Source organism: Planococcus citri, chromosome 1 (genome assembly GCF_950023065.1).
Source record: "Planococcus citri chromosome 1, ihPlaCitr1.1, whole genome shotgun sequence".
NCBI lineage: Eukaryota > Metazoa > Arthropoda > Insecta > Hemiptera > Pseudococcidae > Planococcus > Planococcus citri.
The window spans coordinates 90,269,091-90,289,091 of record NC_088677.1 but is presented as its reverse complement, the minus strand read 5'-3'; the positions used below and the strand labels follow the sequence as shown (position 1 = coordinate 90,289,091).

The 20,001-nt window shown below is 35.9% G+C and overlaps 2 protein-coding genes across 2 annotated transcripts in view; both read right to left on the bottom strand.

The window, feature by feature from the left end:
- Nucleotides 1–233: 233 nt before the first annotated feature.
- LOC135843063 (uncharacterized) lies at nt 234–1,904 on the bottom strand. The gene is made up of 3 exons (XM_065360809.1): nt 1,358–1,904; nt 851–975; nt 234–719 (listed from the first exon to the last, which is right to left on the bottom strand). Exons 1-3 carry the CDS (start codon nt 1,611–1,613, stop codon nt 549–551), a joined length of 552 nt encoding a protein of 183 aa, XP_065216881.1. The 5' UTR covers nt 1,614–1,904; the 3' UTR covers nt 234–548.
- Nucleotides 1,905–5,911: 4,007 nt separating this feature from the next.
- Nucleotides 5,912–20,001, bottom strand: part of LOC135840764 (homeobox protein OTX1 B-like) — an 83,884-nt gene continuing 69,794 nt past the window's right edge. The window contains exons 4-9 of the mRNA XM_065357436.1: nt 19,465–19,619; nt 18,597–18,751; nt 9,068–9,476; nt 8,531–8,790; nt 8,288–8,389; nt 5,912–6,434 (exon numbers count right to left, since the gene is read on the bottom strand). Of these exons, the coding sequence (XP_065213508.1) occupies nt 8,306–8,389; nt 8,531–8,790; nt 9,068–9,476; nt 18,597–18,751; nt 19,465–19,619 (1,063 nt within the window). The 3' untranslated portion in view covers nt 5,912–6,434; nt 8,288–8,305. The remainder of the gene's footprint in view (nt 6,435–8,287; nt 8,390–8,530; nt 8,791–9,067; nt 9,477–18,596; nt 18,752–19,464; nt 19,620–20,001) is intronic.

Here is a 20,001-nt window from a genome sequence, read left to right as displayed (position 1 = left end):
TCATCGTAATTTTCTTTCGACTCGAGTTCCCAATTTCCTACAAGGCCACTTTGGTTTTTGCCTAAAATGTTACCTAACTGTAGCTGCTCTCGCATGAATTATTCGAATTTAAATTTCATTCCACGTATAGGTATTTCACTTCACGTCACATTCTTAGCGACTCGTCGTATCGTAATGTTAATTGCAATCAGCTGAAACAAAAGATGTAAACAAAAAAAACGAACTTTGGAAGAGCAATAATCATTTATCAACTTGCAAAGTGCCTACTTAAATTAAATTACTTAACACAAAAAAATTGTAAATTACATCGTTCATTCAAAATTAAACTAATCAACATTTTACATACAAAATCACTCAATCTTTTTCACTTATTTCGAAGGTTATTTAAAATTAGGTATCACAAAAATAAAATCATCAAAATATAAATAATAGCAAAGGATCACAATCATGATATAATAATGCAATGAAATGGGAAAAACGAACATTGAAAATCAATCGAAAGTACACATAGGTATGTAGAACTTTAAAATTTACATTTTTATCGTCTTTCAGACTTTTTTAATAATTTTAGTTACGTTTTTTATAAAATTATCCAATCTAATTAATTTTTTCTCCGATCTGGATAGTACCGCTCTACACACTGGACACGTTCCGCGTTCATTTTTCCACGTTTCGATACATGTATCGCAGAATATGTGCTCGCATTCGGTGACACATGGCTGAAAAAATACATCGAATAATTAAGTAGGTACCGGTTTGTTTTCTAAGATGCATCTACCTATCTATCTATACAAGTACTTAAATTCAAAAAAAAGAAAACAGTTTTTATACAGTCTGAGTACCTACTTACATTTTTATATACACCAAAACAAATGCAACATCGGAATTCAGTTTTCATGAGATCTTTGAAATTTTTGATTTTAACGTCGATTATTCGTTTTCGGACAGTTAACGAGTGTCTCCTGGAAGTACTACCTAAAAAATGAACAAATTTATCTATTAGCAATCCTCTTACTTACAATCGATATAAAACAATATCAAAATAATGTTAAATTTTAAAAATTTTTCACATTTTGAAGTAATTTTTTAAATAAATCCTGGACTGGAACAAAAAAATTCTGCAAAATGATGTAAAAAATTACATCAAGCTTGAAGTAAAGAAAAATTACATTTCGAAAAATTAACGAGTGATGTAATTTTTTACATCATGTTGCGGATAATTTTCTTATTTTTGCGCGATATAAAAAATTTCATCAAGATGTTGGTAGGTAAGGACATCGACTATGCAATAAGGTTAATCTACGTATTCACTATGCGAGTACCTACATGAAGGTAGGTATAGGTACCTATCAATTACCTGTTTTTTGACGGACAACTACAGGACGACGAGCTTGTACTCTCCTGTTCTTTTGCCACTGCGACTCAAAATTTTTGATGACGGTCTGATCAGAAAAACTTTCGCCAGTTTCCCACGTGTTTACTTGAGCAAAAGTGCTCTTCCATTTAACGAGATACCGTACTCGGCCAGATACGAGTTTACGATCCAGAATCTTATGGACGTTCCAAGGCCTGAACGCTTTCCCGATAGAATTGTAATTTATATTGGCACTCATTTAGGAAAATGTTTATCGAAATCACGTAATTTATAACGAAAGACGAACGCACAACCAGACACACGACACAAAGACAGAATCAAATAAAACTTCAAACTTGCATCGACGACCACCGAAAGTAATGATAATAGGAGCTGAACGTACCGATACGTAGAATAATACAGATAAAATGAATGAGTGGTGTTAACGAAACGATGCTGTAATAATCAGCTGTTTCGCAGATAACATACAAATACAATGTATTACCGAATTTATTTGTCTCCCCAATTACCTAAGCCGAAAGCTATTCGATGATTGGTTATTATTCTACGCTTCAACAATACATACAAATGAAATTTAGACCAGATACACATTTTTCCCTCACCTTTTTCCTAGGGTCCAGCCCCCCCCCCCACAAACTTGTAAATCCGTCCATCTCTACACCTAGGTACTTATTGGTCGTACAAAAAAAAATTTTCGAACGAAAATCGTTCCTTGAAATATCCGGAATGATTGTAATAGGTATGTACTTACTCGACCATTTTTCAGATTTCTAAAGTCGATAAACTTTTAAAAAATGAGCAAAAGGAGGAGTTGCGATGAGGCCATTTTTTGGCACCAGCTAGTTATTGTCTCAACCACTCTTAAAATGTTGTAATAAATGTACGAAATACGAATCCGTGCTGGTTAGTTCACCCAAAATGACCATTTTTTGGGCTCCAGAGATTCCCAAAGTTGCGAATAAAAAATAATTTTAGGAACCACCGAGTATTATTTTCAAAAACTTTTTTAGCATACAATATCTGTTTGAACCAAATAAACGTTATGCGAGGTGATTTTTCTTACTTTCGACCCTCGGGGGCAAAAATTGGGTGGTTTCAATTTTTTGAAAATTTTGGAACCATACCATTTTGGACCTAAGTACCCTTTCGAACCCCGCTAAAAAGCTTTTTACAGTTTATCAGTATCTGAAAGACCTCCATCCTACCAAATTTTGAGCTCGATAAAAATTTTCGCTATAGTACTAAAAAATCTAATTTTTCAATTTTTCGTAATTTCGATATTTTGGGAACCCCTGGAAAACTAGAAACCTGCGATTTGCGCCAAACGTGACGTTTTGAGGTGTATATTCGATTATTTAGATGAAAAAGTTGAATTAAGCTCTCTGTATATTCGTAATTTTGAACCCTTTTTTTGTGCCCCCCATTTTAGGCACCCCTAAAAGTGGCGTTTGTGCATATTTTTTCAAATAAATTGAAGAATTTACATTTGAAACACACTAGCAAGTGCTCAAAAATTTTTCATATGATTTTTCCAGTAACTTTCAAAATTGGGCTATTTTGGATCAAATTCTGAGATTTAACTCTTCGAATAAAGACGTTCAAATAACGTTTTCACGATTTCAACGAAGTAAAAATACCAGAATTTGACCTAAAATAGCTCAATTTTGAAAGTTACAGGAAAAATCAAATGAAAAATTATCGAGCACTTGCTAGTGTGTTTCAAACGTGAATTCTTCGATTTATTTGAAAAAATATGCATAAACGCATTTTTTAGGGGTTCCTAAAATGGGTGGCTCTGAAAAAAAGTTCCAAAATTACGAATATACAGAGTGCTTAATTCAACTTTTTCATCCAGGTTATTGAATATATACCTCAAAACGTTACGTTTGGCGCAAATCGCAGGTTTCTATCTTTCCAAGGGTTCCCAAAATATCGAAATTACGAAAAATTGAAAAATTGGATTTTCGAGTACCAGCGCAAAATTTTATTGAACTCAAAATTTGTTAGGATGGAGGTCTTTCAGATACTAATAAACAGTATAGAAAGCTTTTTAGCGGGGTTCGAAGGAGTAGGTCCAAAATGGCGGTTCCAAAATTTTCAAAAAATTGAAACCTCCCCCCATTTTTACCCTCAAGGGTCAAAAATGGAAAAATCTCCTCGCAGAACGTTTATCGGGTTCAAACAGATATTTTACGCGAAGAAAGTTTTTGAAAGTAATAGGTACTCGGTGGTTTCTATTATTTTTTTATTTGCAACTTTGGGAACCCCTGGAGCCCAAAAAATGGTAATTTTGAATTAACCAACATTTTAAAAGGTGGTTTAGTCGATAGGTAATTATAGCTGGTGCCAAAAAATGGCCTTATCGCAACTCCTCCTTTTCTGAAAATTTGTGAAATTGAAAATATCATTAAAATAGGTACAAGGTACTTAGTTGAAAGTTGAATTTGAGCAAAGTAGTGTAAAACATGCCTGAAATGATGAAAGCTTATGAAAATGGCAGAAAATATCGATGCGAAATTACTTATAAGCAAACTAGATAGGTACTTTCTTGCATAAAATTACCCAAGACACGAATAGGTAGTTAGGTACCCATATGCTGGGTTTTCAGGAAGATTCTATAACTTTCAAGAAAAATCACCCGGTACATATTTTGTTTCAAGTATATATTTTTTATATCGTTGTAGATATGTAGTTTTATTTTTTTCTTAAAATTAATATTTCTCTAAATTTAGGCTAAATTAATAACATCACAAGTAATACCATTTACAAACAGATTTACATAAACAAAGAATAGTACCTATTTCGTAAAACAAAAATAAATTTTAAAAAACGTTTTTGTATAAGTAAATACCATTATCAAAATTGCGATATCAGAATAAAAAATAGTATGTTCTAATAATGCACTGCGCGTACACACACCGCACCGTACCCTAAAGATTTTTGTACAGGGGATCGTGTAGGTGTAGGTAGGTGGAGGTACTCGTATACCATATTTGAAATTATTGCACATGGAGGCTCGAGGCTGGATAAAAGTACACGACTATGTATGTAATGTACATAGAATATGGTGCAGGCAGGTTGGACGTAGATAAGTCTTGTATAATTTGTTTACTAAACAAATAGATACCTACTTATTTATCAAAAAAGAAAGAAAAACATAAATTGCCAAAATTAGTCAATTTAAAATTCGCCAAAAATCGAAAAATCAACGCGTACAGCTGAAATTTTGGTCATGAGAGTTTCAGAACATACGTTCATCTCCGTAAGTCCTTTAGTTAGTTTTTTAATTCTTGAAAGCTGCTAAAAAAGCTCGACTCGAAAAATTTTACGAGCTTTGGAAAACAAACGAAGCTCCAAAAAGGCTGCTAGTTACTTTCTCGTACGAATTCAGCTATAGTAATAAGCAGGTAGACACCCTGTACCCAGTACATCTGATCTAGCTATGAAAACTATAAACAAATCGCTATCAAGTCGATGATTTTTGTGCTCTATTTCGAATAACTGAAGTTATAAATTGTGCCTTTTGTTTTGTTTTTAACTTTGGATTTGTTCATTTTATTTAACGATTCGATCACAGTTGATGAAAGGCTAGATTGAAAATAGGTACAGCTTATTTTCTTATTCACATACGAGTATTATGTACAATATTATGACTTATACTTCCTTTTATAGTAATTTCCCAACGCACGCGGCGTCCAAGTGTACGTAAAAGCGATGAAGCAAACAAATATTACAAAGTAGGTAAAAGGGGGTTCTAACGCAAAGGACGCGCTCAAAATTTTTTAGACCATAAAATACGAGTAATTAAAATTCGATATAGTCCCTTTTTGGATTCCCCGTCATTGATTTTAAAAAAAAAAAAAAAAAAAGTGATTTAGGTAGCAGCAATAAATTTACAGTTTTTATGGATAGATTTCATAATGTTTCCGTCGATTTGATATGTTTTGATATGAATTCGCTGGAAAAGTTTTATAAAATTTGTGCAAGCCTAAATAAGTATTTATATAGACCCAAACAATGATGAAGGATCGCAGTAACATTTTGGTTTGCGAGAGCATTAAAATTTTCAACTTTAAGATGAATAAAAGTTTACACAATGATGATGAACGACACGACCAATACTAAAGTAACTACAGGTATAACAACATCAAAACAATAGAGAAATATGTAGGTAGGTAGGTACCTATAAAAAAAAAGTAAAACATTCGGCTTTCGATGGTAAGATTGGGCGGTGCGGCGTTATTAAAGTACAAAAAGGAAAATTACGGAAAATTTGACGATATTTTTCGTTAAACACGTGACAAAGGTAGGTACCAGGTACCCAGGTACCCACACGTAGTAGGTAAATAAATTCGCGAAAGTATTTATACGTACGAGACTAGGAGTAGGTACACTAGATAGATGCGTATGTACACATACGAGTAATTATGCCGCACATACACACTAGGACATCTAACCAACAGAATTACAAATTACTAAATTACCATCGATAATAAATAATATTATCGATGTACCTGCGTTTTTTTTTTTAGAAAAAGCTTTCCCACAACATCGACATACGAGTAGTTAATGCTAAGTCGCCAACGTTGTAGAAATGCGATTATACTAATTACAGCGCAGGTACACTTACGAGTAACGTATACGACGAGTACATCAATCAAAATCAAAAGAACGTACGATATCGATATTCATCGTCATCGAACAGGTAACGCGACAAAAATTCATAACCGCATCTTACGAGTATATTACAAACAAACAAAATACAAGAATAGAGACAATAGACAGACACAGGCAGGCAGACAAATAAACAAAATGAAAATATAACACGATAGAAAAAGAGAGAAGAAAAAAATACCACTATTTACAAATTGTGATCGGCGGTGCGGCGCAGCGGCTTGTACATTACATAGCTTGCACATATTCACATAACATATCTAGGTACACATACATTACACGTACACGGTACAGTAGGTACATAATACGAGTACAGTTGTCCATATTATTCCTCTGCGAATCTCTAACTTTAAAGGTATAGCACTCATTTCAGTCGTCAACATATCTGCGAAAATAAAACCAAAACATAAGGTTAATCGAATTAGTACAATACTCGTAGATCAAGTTGACCTTTATTCTGATGTTTCATTCGTGTTTTTTTTCTGTTTCCACCCTCCGGAGTATATTCCGTTTTACAAAAAAATAATAATAATTCTCCATTTTTTTATTAAAAAAAAAAAAAAAAAAATGAAAAAAATGAGATGAATTTAATTTATTTGAAAATCGACCATTCTCACGTTAGAATTCTTCTAAATAAAAATGATCCCTTTTTCAAGAAAAAACCTCACCCGATTCCCAAGTTTCGTTGAAAAAAATCGTAGAATATTCGATAAATAAAAATCGATAAAAAAAAATGATTGAAAATTTCTTACGTGTTGGCATTTTTTAAAACAACGTTATTTTCAAGAAATAATTTCCTTAGCCCTCCGATCGCAGCTCCAAAATCGAAAGTGAAAAAAAATGTAAATTTAAAGTTTAGAAACTTTTTGAAATTTCCATTTCTGGTCAGAATTCTTCTAATTAATTCTTTTTGTAAGATGTAAACCAAATTCGGTGGGGAGGGGGCCAGTTTTGAAAGATTTTTTTCTCAGAAATAGGATTAAGTTAGAAAAATTCTGTTGCAAAAATAATAAAATATCGTAAAAATGAGATTTTTTCAAGTTTGTAACTTTTTTTTTTTTTTTTTTTTTTTTTTCGGTAAACAATTTCTTACACAACAAAACTTGGGACCCGATTCCAGGCACGACTTCATTGCATGTTGGAGGTCTAAAATTTTCAGGTATTTTTTGGCATAAAAACCGACACTTTGGGGGCGGAAGCAAAAAAATTGCAAAAGCGAAGCTTGCACACGTTTAAATACTAAATAGCCACTCTGTGTAGGAAATACTTGATGTGTAAGCTACAAATACCAGTAGGCACATGAAACGAATATTCGATAATTATACATATAATGTGACCTCTTCAGCGCAAATCAATTTTTTGATTGTATTTCTTAGGTACTTTTTAATTTTTTTTTTCATCAGTTTAACGAAAATTTTGATAAATTTCATTTCAAATTATCATTTTTAACAAATACTAACTTGGAATTCAAAAAAATACATTTTTTGATTTTATTTTTAAGACTTTTATTGTTCATATTTTTTTTTTAAATCAATTTGATGAAAATTTTTATAAATTTTATTCAACTAAAATGGGCTGGTGTTTTTTTGTTTTTTTTTTTTTTTACATTTTGACCCAATAAACAAATTTATTTCTTACTTTTTTTTTAATCGCGTTATTCTCACGAAATGAACTTTTATGATACTGAAAGTTCAAACACCGGTAAGTACACGAATTTTGGAGACAGGTGACTGGGGTTAGTCTTTTTTGAAAGAGGACAATCTCTAGTGTTTGAAAACGTGCAGAACTCGATTTCCAAAAACTCGACTTGTGGTATCTTTTCGCATGAGAGGTCACTCATCATTCTAATACGAGTATTTGTAGAACAAGACTTCGGTATCTTTCTTTTAAACATTTGAACTGAGATTTTCATTCTGACGTCAGCTAAAGTATATTGAAAAAGTAAAAAAAAAGAGTCTGCGGCATTATGACATTGGTCAATAAGTTATGTTTTCATAAGCGAATCTCGTTTCTGAATTTTGATTGCCCAATTTTATTGACCATTCGTTTCCAACTTCGTATTTACGGCGTTTCGGTTAGGCAATTTATTGAACGTGCGCGTTGCACATACCGACATGTTGCATAAACGCATTACGACAGGCAACTATACGAGTATAAATACGATTACGATTACCTATACCTACATAGACATACTCTTACGATGATACGAAAGCGTTAGTTATTTTAAAATTTGCTTACTCGATAAAATAAATTTGGTTATTTACGGCCCCAATCTGGGTAATTTGTATTGAACCAAGGACGTTCCTCTTGTTTAACCCACGAAGAATCGATACCGTTTTCCTGCAACAAATGGAATCAATGATCAGTTCGAGTCTCAGGTTCAGTTCAGTTGATTAGAAGAGGGTAAAAAAAGAATGTTATTCTGAATGCGGCATCGTGAAGCTTTACCTACGATAAAATTAGATGTTGAGTGTTACTTACATTAGAAAGATGAACATGTTGCATGGCAGTAGTTGTAGGTGCTAAATAGTCGACGTTGGAATAATAGGAAGAATAATTTTGATGATGCGTATGATGATGATGAGGTGACGGGTAACAATTGGTAGAACTGCCGGTGACAGTGTTGCTGTTCTGATTCAGATAACCACTCGAGGCGACGGTTGTGCCGACGGACGTTCGATGGTGATGAGGTTCTATACACGAATCAATAACAGCCGGGCTCCAAATAGTTGCATTTGAGGCTGCAAACACATAATGGTATGGCAAATTATTCGCGAGAAAATTCCACATCCCTGACTAATGGATGCCTTATCATGTTTTTCTTTTTTTCGAGTAATGAGACCAAATTGGATCAAAGTTGATCGAATTGAAAACTTAATCAATTTGATCAGTTTTTACTCATCAGAAGACCTTGACAGGGTCCACCTCCACATCCACACTCCACACTTGGGAGAGAGACGCTTGGACCTCGGAGGCTGGGAAAGATAGAGCATTGTTACAGAGGTATGGTATACTAACCTGCCGAATAGGCCGTTGGTACAGGAGGAGTTGCGCTTAAGATAGGAGGCTTAATATAACCGCTGGAGGCGGCTGCCGCAGCCGCAGCCGCTGGCGAACTTGCCGACGAATTTGTACTAGCGTTACTATTATTGCTATTGCAACTGGTGTTGTGGTGTTGAATATTATTTTGAATGGTGGTCGGCGTTACATTGGAAATTGAGTTTTTCGACAAACTGTTGACTTGTTGGCCGACGGCTGCGGCCGCCACCGAAATGGACGAAGAGTTGTTGGAGCCTGCCGAGGAGGATTTCGTCTTGGACGACGTTTGACTGGACGACGCTCGGGCCGAGCTTTTTTCGGTGCCGTTGTGATGTTGTTGCTGTTTAACTTGCTGGCGACATTTCGCTCGTCTATTTTTGAACCATACCTGTAACAACAAGAACAAGACGCCGCAACGTTTAGTATTAAATTGCATCGTTTATACTTTGTATGTATGTAATGTACATTGACGAGTAGACATCTCAAAAGTTGACGTTTTTGATATTTCTACGCGCAGTTATAGATACTTTGAGTTGAGAGTAAGTATTTCTGTGCATAAATTGAGCGTAGATAGGTTACTTCTAGGTGTACGATGTACGGTGTCGGTATTGGGTACGCGATCGATAGCGAACCGTACTCGTACGTAGTTCGTAGTACGTACACTGGTAAACGTAAACTTAAAGGTAGGTACCTACGATAGATGCGGAACCTATACTATACATAGGAAGGAAGCTATAGCACGAGTAGGTATCTACGCGTATGTATGTAAGTTGACATAGAAGCGAACGAGTCTGGAAAGCGTCACCGTCGCACACAGAATCGTATCGTGCGCTGGCCGGCAGCTCCGGCAAACAAGAAGCCCCAGGCCACGTACCGCAAGTCACTCTACGTACACCGTACACCGTACACCGTACACCGTACACCGTACACGTAAATGCGACATAGAAAAAAGCCTGTAATGAAATGTGTACCTTTTTGTACGAGTAGGTACATGCAATACGAAGATGTACATACTACGTAGATGTACGTACACCGTACACGTAGCTGCTAAAACAATAGGTGCGTTAACGTACATATAAGCTAGCGACAAGTACTCGTACGAGTACGCGTGTAATTCTAGCGATGGTATGGCTATATGGCTATATGGTATATGGTGTGCGTCACGACTGCTTCGCTTCAAATTTTATATGGCTTGAAACGCCGGGTAATTGCCCTCTAAACACTTATCTGCTCGTACATTTTTTTCATCGATTTTCATCGTCGTGTTGTTTCGGATCGGGATTCGGTGTATTCTAATAAGGTTTCGCCATACTCTTCAATGTGCCGCAAACACTCTTCCGTACCTTACTCTTTTCGAAAACATTCGCTCGTATTTCCAAATCACAACTATTATCACACCATAGGTAAACCCGCTCGAAACGAAATAAATTGACCATTGCAAATTCTTCGAAGCAATACAGGTGGTTCCAATTAGGCTCTTGAGTGAGGAAGAGGAGAAGCATCCGAATGCTAATATAGAACAGATACTCGTATTCTCCTGAAGATGACTTTGAGAAAAATGGATCGCTTAAATTTTGTGACCAGTTTGGCACGATTTCCAATTTCAAACAGAGTAAACACTCCTTTAAGGGAATGATTTTCCCTGACTTTTTGCAGTTTTTTAATCCAATTTTTCCAACTTTCCAGATTCCTTCAACTCGTCGACAACATTCGGAAAACGATATCAAAGGAAGAGGGGTTCAAATTTTTGTACACATTGCGGGGACAAACAACATGCTAAAGGAAGATGGAAACAGGACTTATAGCGCGAGATCTTGAAAAATTTTTCTCTTTTGGAGGAAAGAAGGGTTTGAAATTTATCGAAGATAAGATTGTTTGGGGCCAAAATATTAACATTTTTTATGAAGAAAATGGGAAAAAATTGAATAATCAAATTGGTAGGTGAAAAATTACAAGGTTTGATAGATAGAAAGAAAAACTGGCAATTTTGGCAAAGACACAGGGCCTTTTGACAATGTTTGCAAAAAATTAGACTTCTGTTTGACAAATTTCAAAAAAAAAAAAAAAAAAAAACACAAATACTTTAAGGAAAAGTCAGTCCTTTTGAATTTTTAATTTTGGTAAAAAAAAAGAAAAGGAAACCTCTTTACAGTTTTTACAAGAAAACAACAACTCCTGATACTTGAATTTGCCAAAAATTGGGATATTTTAATTTTTAACAATTAGGTATAGCGAAACAATGTGGAGCAGATAAAGCATTTTGGGCCAAAAACTGTTACATGGATCCAGGAATTGTATGTACAACACCTGTGTAGAAACATCAAAAATACCTCAATCATGGAGACAGGCCCATGTCGTTGCTATCCAGAAGCCAGGCAAAGACCCAAAGGACCCTAAAAATTACCGCCCCCTATATCGTTACTATGTCACCTGTATAAGATATTTGAGCGAGTGGTCCTAAATCGAGTAGCTGAGCATATTGACAAGAACCTAATTAGTCAGCAGGCAGGTTTCAGACCTGGGAAATCTTGTACTGGTCAGGTCCTGAGTTTAACACAGCACATTGAGGATGGTTTTGAACAGCACAAGATCACTGGTGCTGTGTTTGTGGACCTCACTGCAGCGTTTGACACAGTGTGTCATCGGTTACTTCGGTACAAGATTTATGAACTGACCAGAGACTACAAATTTACAGAAATCATCACGACGCTGCTTAAAGGCAGGAGGTTCTATGCGACTTTAAATGGAAAGAACAGCACTTGGAGAAGGCAAAAAAATGGCTTGCCGCAGGGAAGTGTCCTGTCCCCCATCCTTTTTAATATTTACACCAATGACCAACCAATTGGAGGACCTGCATGTCGTTTCCTTTATGCAGACAACTTGGCACTCACAGCACAGTGTGACACATTTGTAGAGGTGGAAGACACACTGAATCAGGCAATAGAAGAACTCAATGAATACTATAAAACCAATCACCTTAGGCCAAATCCATCCAAGACAGAAACCTGTGGCTGTTTGTTCCACCTGCGAAACTGTGAGGCCAAGAGACAGCTCAACATCCAATGGGGAAACACTGCACTGAATCACAATGACCACCCCAAATATCCAGGAGTGACACTGGATAGATCACTCATTGGTGACAGGAAAGCCTCAGACCAACTTCACTCACAGCTCTGCATTGTCTTGCAGGGATTGCACCACTAGAAGTGTGTAGGGAGGTGGCTATCAGAGCAGAAAAAACTAAAGCAACACACAACCCCCTACACCCCATGTATGGCTACAGCGAATTACCAGAGAGCCGACTAAAATCTAGACACAGTTTCCTGAGAACAGTGAATGAATTGAGTGCTCCTGCCGAAGTTGAACGCTGTCAAATTTGCAACTCAGCATCAAGTAGCAATACTATGAGCGAATCATTGCCCCAAGGCAACCAAGTGAAGTACAGCCTCTGGAAAACGCTATGGCACTTGGCTGATGACGATCTGTGCGAATATGGCGAGGTACAAGATGACAGACACCTTTTCAGGTGTCGCTTATATGGTGATTTTGATGCAGACAAACTGGACCGGACAATTGATGACAAGGGGATGAAGTTCCTCGAGTATTGGGGCAAGAAGGGAATTTAGATACTTAGTATTGCCGACTGGAAAAGAGAAAAAAAAGAGAAACAGGAACTTATAATAGTTCTGACAAAAAACAATCCTATTTTTTTTTTGTCAATTTTGGTAAAAAACAGAGCCTTTTGAGCAACTTTTGCAAAAAGAAAAAAACAGGAATTTTGTTTGGCAACTTTGGAACAAAACGGAAAAGCACTTTTTATAGAATGCTGAGCAAAAATCGATGCTTTTTGGATGCTTTGGCAAAAAAGCAGCAATTTTTCTTGGAAAGTTTAGAAAAATTACGACTAATTTGATCATTTTCATCAAAAAATGACTTTCTGACAACTTTGACAAAAAAACAACATCTTTTTGACAATTTTTGTAAATAAAAGTCATTTTAAAAAAAAGCGAGCATTTTTCGACAATTTTGACAAAAAACGGTGGCATTTTGCAAAAAATCGTAGTTTTTGTCAAAGTTGGAAAAAATGAGACTTTCTGACGATTCTGACAGAAAAACTGCTCCTGTTAGTCGAAAAAAAAAATATTTATTTGAAAATTTTCGCAAAAATTAAGATTTTTTGAGAATTTTGCAGTTTTGCAAAAAAAGGGAGTTTTGTCAATTTTGGAAAAAAATGAAAACTTCCTGACGATTTTGACAGAAAAACAAGAGAGCTTTTTACCTCTTTGGGAATTTGGAGGAAAACATAAAGTTTTGGCAACTAAACAAAATAAAGCGTATTTTTTGACAATTTTGACAAAGACAAGGAAAGCTTTTTGAGCAAAATTGTGAAAAAATATGACTTTAAGACAGCTAAGGCAAAAATCGATTTTTTTAAATGTTTTGACCAAAATGCAGTATTAGCGAAACACACGAGTAAAACTTTTTGACAGTCCTACTTTTTAAATTTCCCATTTTGGCTAAAAATGAAACTTCCTTACAATTACCCATGGCATGGCATGGGGATGAGGAAACATGACCAATTTTGTCAAAAATTGGGTACTTTAGCAATTATTGCGAGTCAAGGACTTTCTGATGATTTTGATGGAAAAAAAAACAAGAATTTTTTGACAAGTTTGCCGAAAAAAAAGAACTTTTGACAATTTTTGAACAAAAATATGACTTTTTAGGCAGCTCTAAGCCAATGCTTTTTACATGTAGGTACTTGTTTTTTATTGTTTTTACATTGCCCCCCTGGTTTTGACCTTTTTTCTGCATTCTGGAGGGAAAACACAAATCTTTGGCATTTTTGGCAGGAAAACAAACCTTTTCGAGGAACTCGTCCAAAAAACATGATTTTGGTTAGGGAATTATGAAAAAAACAAGACTTATCAAGACAATAAGGCGGAAATCAATTCTTTTTAAATTTTTGGGAGTTTTTGCTTTATCCAGAGAGCAAGTCATTGTTGACCATTTTGACCAAAAAACAAGACAAAAGTAAGGACAGCAGCAGATATAGACAGATGGACGATGAAGTATCCATATGTATCTAGAGAACTAAGTGAAAATTTTAAACTTTCTTGACGGTTCTATGACTTTTAGTTTAGAAAAGCAAACTTCACTGACTTTTCTCTCGGTTTTCCAGAGAATGGATTCCCTATTCGAATGAACTACAAATTTTGTCGAAAGAACTAAAAAAAATTCTTACGCATTGCTTCTAAAAAGATATTAGCTCGAAACGAGTCTGGAATCCCGAAAAAATTTACTACCTACCATGTTGGATTTTTCGCAAGAAACCTGTCTACGCTGGAAAAATTTACAAGGACTCGTCAAAACGACTTCACTTTCGTATCGAAGAGAAAGCCCCATGCCCCCCGCGACCTCGAAAGTGCCAAAGATAAACGTACAGCTATACAGCTTGTTTAATGGGTACACGCAATTTACACTTACACATTCTGTACGTAGCGTACTACGTAGACTCGTATACTTACACTAGAGTGAGTATAATGCATTAGTTTGCTTATAAGATAAAGGTCCCAAAATCGCCATTTATAATTTTTCGAACAATAGAAACGCGTGAAACGCGCGTGATTCGGTAGCTTTAGCTTATAGCCCTTCGGCTTCAGGTTTGGTTTTGGTTGCATCATATAGGGTCGGGTATGGTACGCGGGGTTCACGCAGACGAGTGCGGTCCTTCTGTATCAGTCTGATAAATTACTTTATTTTAGACGAGCAACGGTGCAACTGCGCGCGCCAACATCGTCGCTTACAATAATAATAATAACAATAATGATAATAATTCTTCCTCATCCATTAAAATACGACTTTACACCAGTAATTCGCCATTTCTTTACTTTGTAACAAATTATATCGTCGACCAATTTATTGCCATCGTAACCGTCATACTCGCCGTCGCGTATTCGAGCGTCCTTCGTCCTTTTCGACTTTTCGCATCTCCGTCGTACGAGTATATGGTAGGTAGTTTTTTTTATTCAATACAGGCATATAAACGCACAATTATACCACCAATACTAGACGCGAAAAGTGCGTTTTTATGAGCGACTAAATGAAACGAAAATAATATTCACATTATTGTCCTAGGAAAATAATAAACATTCATTACGTGGCCGCACTGCTCGAATCCTATTGTTTGGGATGACGCGGAAGGTGACAAAGTCCGATTATTACGGGGAAAAAATTGTAGCAGAAACAGGAGAACCACCACCTCCCCCGCCCTCCACGCCCTAACCTTGTTTTCCTTTAATCATTTCGGCTACACACTTTATCTGCGAGTACGCACTACGCATACTTCGGTTGTCGTGTCGACTCATAAAAACGCTTCTTCACGTCTAAACATTGATGGTATAATTGTGTATATTTATATGCATGTATTGAATAAAATACATTACACACACAAGTTCAAAAAATGTGGGTGATTATAAACTCGTACGCGAATTGCAGTCCTCGCCTTCGGCTCGTCCTGCAATTCGCACTCGTTTATAATCACCCACATTATTGAACTTGGTATGTAATATACTATTTCTTTCTTTTTCACCACACACCATGGCACGACATCCCTTTCGATTTTTTTATGTTCGCTCGTTCGTTCCTCTTTTTATTGCAGAACGCGCAGCTCAGCTCCGTCACTGTCGACGAAGCCCCTTATTTTATCGTTTGTTTTGTTTATGTTATAGCGAACGAAATAGGCCTTTACGAATTACGAACGCGGTGCGGGGAATTATGGCAGTGGCACCAATCACCATCCCCCCAAATCACTGCTGCGTAGGGTACACCTACGTGGATAAGCATTCGATGGTAATCGCGATATCGGCGTTAATTGGCTTTCAAAATAACTTCCACGAGGTATAGGTACTGAAATTTTCGAAAACTTGTTACACAACCACGACCACGACCCGACCTTTTCGACTTTTGTAAGCACCATAATAAGGATTACGCTCGTCTCATTCGCCACGTAATCAGTTTTCGAATAAATTTGTTAAAAAACAGGTCGAAAATAAACAAAAAATCTCGATTTGTAACTGCCCCCCCCCATACAGATTTCAGCGCTTTCTGAAGATACGTACTTGCCAAAAAAAATTGTAGAAAAGTCGAAAAGCTGTCCGGAAACTCCAAAATGATTGAAAATAATGAAATTCGGTTTGGAGAAGTCGAACCTAGTAGAATCTAAAGTGATTTTCATTTTTTTTTTCACAGAAAAACACGTTTAAAAAAAGGGAGGAAAAACAAAAAGCACCCAATAGGTTTTTGAAAACATTTTAAATAGATAGGTACCTTTATCTAGTACATACCTGGGTCATTCCACGCCAATTGGACCAAGAAGTGGTAGGGGGGTTCGGCGATTTTTTTGAAATTTTTCCTGTGGAAAGACCTTCCGAAATGATGACTAATGGCGCAAATCACAGCCCTCTAGCCCATTTTTAAAGGCAGCCAGGGGGGTGTCAAAGTTTTCAGTGAACCTAAAACATCACCCATTTCAGCAGTGGATTGCTCGATAACCGCGATACCAACCAAAATGGAACATTTTCCCATAGTTATGGGGTTTTGAAAGGCTTTTTGGTGATACATAAAAATCAGTGTTGTCACTTTTTTTCGTAGAAAAAATTAGCTCAAAAAGTTTTGAAACGTAGTTTTCATATCGTTCCGACTCTCAAAAATTCTGAAAAAAATATATTATGGACAACTTTTCATGCTGAACAATATACAAAAAAATTGGGATGGTAACATGTTGCCAAGGTGATTTAAAAAAATTTAAAGTTTGCGAAAAAATGCGATTTTTTTATTTAAAACATGAAAAAAAGTTTTGATATGTGAAGTTGGCCCATTAGACTCCTATTTTCACGTATCTGTTGAAAAAGTTGAAAAAGCTCTTTCACTCGATGAAATGAACTCCTCACAAAAAAATCAAAATTCGAAAAGATTCAAAAAATTAACGAATTTTTATTTTTTTGTTACGAGTGTAATTTTTATCAACTTTTTCATGAAATACTTACGTCAGAAAAAGGTCAAAATAAGACAACTGAATAAATTTAAACTTTTTTTGATGTTTGAAATTGAAAATTCAATTTTTTAGAATTTTGATTTTTTCGTGAGGAGTTTATTTCATCGAGTAAAAGAGTTTTTTTCAACTTTTTCAACAGATACGTAGAAATAGGGGTCAAATGGGTCAACTTCACCTATCAAAACATTTTTTCATGTTTTAAATCTAAAAATCCCATTTTTTCGCAAACTTTAAATTTTTTAAAATCAACTTTGCAACATGTGACCATCCCAATTTTTTAGTATGTTGTTCAGCATGAAAAGTTGTCCATAATATATTTTTTTCAGAATTTTTGAGAGTCGGAACGATATGAAAACTACGTTTCGAATTTTTTTGGGCTAATTTTTTCTACGAAAAAAAGTGACAACACTGATTTTTATGATATCACCAAAAATCCTTTCAAAACCCCTAACTCTGGGAAAATGTTCCATTTTGGTAGGTATCGCGGTTATCGAGCAATCCACTGCTGAAATGGGTGATGTTTTAGGTTCACTGAAAACTTTGACACCCCCTGGCTGCCTTTAAAAATGCGCTAGAGTGCTGTGATTTGGGCCATTGGTCATCCCTTCAAAAGGACTTTCCACAGGAAAAATTTCAAAAAAATCGCCGAACCCCCCTACCACTTCTTGGTCCAATTGACGTGGAATGACCTTTTGCGGTTTTAGGTAGGTATCAAAATTGAAATAAGTATTATTTTTAAAGAAATGAAGTCAAAACTTTTTTATAAATCGAAAAACGAGATTCAGTAACTGGAAATTGATCCGGTGTCGCATTTTTGGATGCTCTTTCAACTCTATTACTGCTGGAGGTATCCATCTCATGCGATTTTTATGAAGAAAAAAAAACATACCTAGGTATACTCAAAGATTTCATAATCAAAATTTCATCAACCTAAATTGTTTTTTTGATTTTTAACGAAATATAAAGAATCCAAAAATTCTGATTTTTTAGAAAATAATGTGGGTATGTATTTTTTTAAAAATTAGAAGTGATAAAAATCACACCTTATGAAGTCAATATTGACTACCTACTCCAAAACTGATTCCGTCATTTTTAGCCATTTTAGAGTCACTTTTAATATCTCGAGAAGGCGCGAAAATTGATTTAAACCGCTGAAAGCTGTGCTCTGGATGTAATTTCCAGGCGGATACTTGATGTATTTTTTTTTGTCCGACATTGGGTGAAAGACTAAAAAAATTAAAAAAGAATTCCAGAATGGCCGTGGAAATACCTATAGTGTGAGATGGAGATGATGGTTTCGCGTATAAGGAACGTTAATTCGATCGAGCGAGTGTCAAACTTACAAATATAGCAACATTTGATTTCGATTTTTCAGATGTTAGACTAGATTATAATTATGATACGAGTAGGTATAAGGTACGTCTACATACGTATATTATCAACGTTACTCACTTGAACTCTAGATTCTGGTAAATTAATTTTTATTGCTACTTCTTCTCTCATAAATATATCTGGGTAACGAGTCTTTGAAAATAAGGTTTCTAAAACATCCAATTGAGCTCTGGTAAAGGTGGTTCTTTCTCTGCGTTGTTTTCTCGGATTGCCCACTGTACAAAACAAACAAACAAAAGCATTGGCAAGATTATCCACTGTTCTATTGTATTTGGTGCCTAAGCTATAAGTACGAATACGAGTAGGTATCTAATGAAGAAGAAAATCGCGGAGATATTTTTACATTTTAATCTCGCGCTGACGTAGACTTTATTCCCCGAAAAAATTGAGTTTACTTTTTAGTAGTAAGCTCGTCTCGATATTTGAGGAGAAAAATATCAGATGGGTAGGTCTAGGTATCTACAAAGTCAGGTGCATGTCTACCATATATGAAACGAACAGGGAAAAAACACACCGACATATCCATCCATTAACGTATAGGTATAGGTATACACTCTACGCTCTGTACTACGAATGTTGAATTGAAATAAGACCTGCAGCGAGATGAATCTGCTGAGAAGCGAAGAGTAATTAAAAAAAGGCCACAAAACAGTAGCTAGAACCAATTTTGATGGGCGATTCATTCAACGTTTAATCAATGATACGAGAATTATCAGTCATGTTTACATATCTACTGCAGCGCAGAGCGGAGTTTTATTACCTACCTATTATTTTTTTCAGGCTAGTCGACCGACCACGTACCTACGAATAGGTACGAGTACGACCAACGAACCATCCAGTCAATCAGTCAGTCAGTCTGATTGAGAGATGGAGATAAATAAGCAGATAAATACATAGGTAAGTATAGACTATAGAGAAAGATACTCACTGGGAGGATAGCCGATCGAATTGTGTAACGAATCCATTAATCCTATTCCGTTAACATAGGGACCACTTTTCAAGTAAGGTGACATTCCGGAAGGTGTGGTGCCGCAACCTCCGCTACTGAACGCTGGAAAACCCAGTTCGCCTTCTGGGTTGCACCTGAAATCGTAAGGTAACCACACTAATTAAGCGTGGAAATTCGATAGCGTCTGCCTTTCCAACAACGGTAGCATCGATCAAAAAAAAAAAAACAAAAAACGAGAAGCAGCTAGAAAGGATTGTTATCTGACATAGTAAGTATAAACCGACACTACAATATAGCTATGTAATAACAACGGTATCAGCACGCACAGGCACACACATTACACGAATAAGCACGCCCAAATTTGGATACTAATTTTCGAAACTCGAATAAAGAGTTAGATTGCAAATGCGCGAATCGAATCGAAGAAAAATCACACGAAACTGCCGCCAGTCTACGACGCGATAGACGGCGGGGTTGCGAAAGCATTGGCGTCAAAACGGCTACCTGGAGCAAGGT

What these genes read in the sequence shown, in the direction of transcription:
- LOC135843063 (XM_065360809.1), bottom strand. Translation starts at nt 1,613, where the DNA reads ATGAGTGCCAATATAAATTACAATTCTATCGGGAAAGCGTTCAGGCCT. An exon ending in AGTTGTCCGTCAAAAAACAG is followed by an intron (nt 976 to 1,357) that starts GTAATTGATAGG and finishes TTCATTTTTTAG; the next exon opens with GTAGTACTTCCAGGAGACAC. An exon ending in GTTTTGGTGTATATAAAAAT is followed by an intron (nt 720 to 850) that starts GTAAGTAGGTAC and finishes GTATTTTTTCAG; the next exon opens with CCATGTGTCACCGAATGCGA.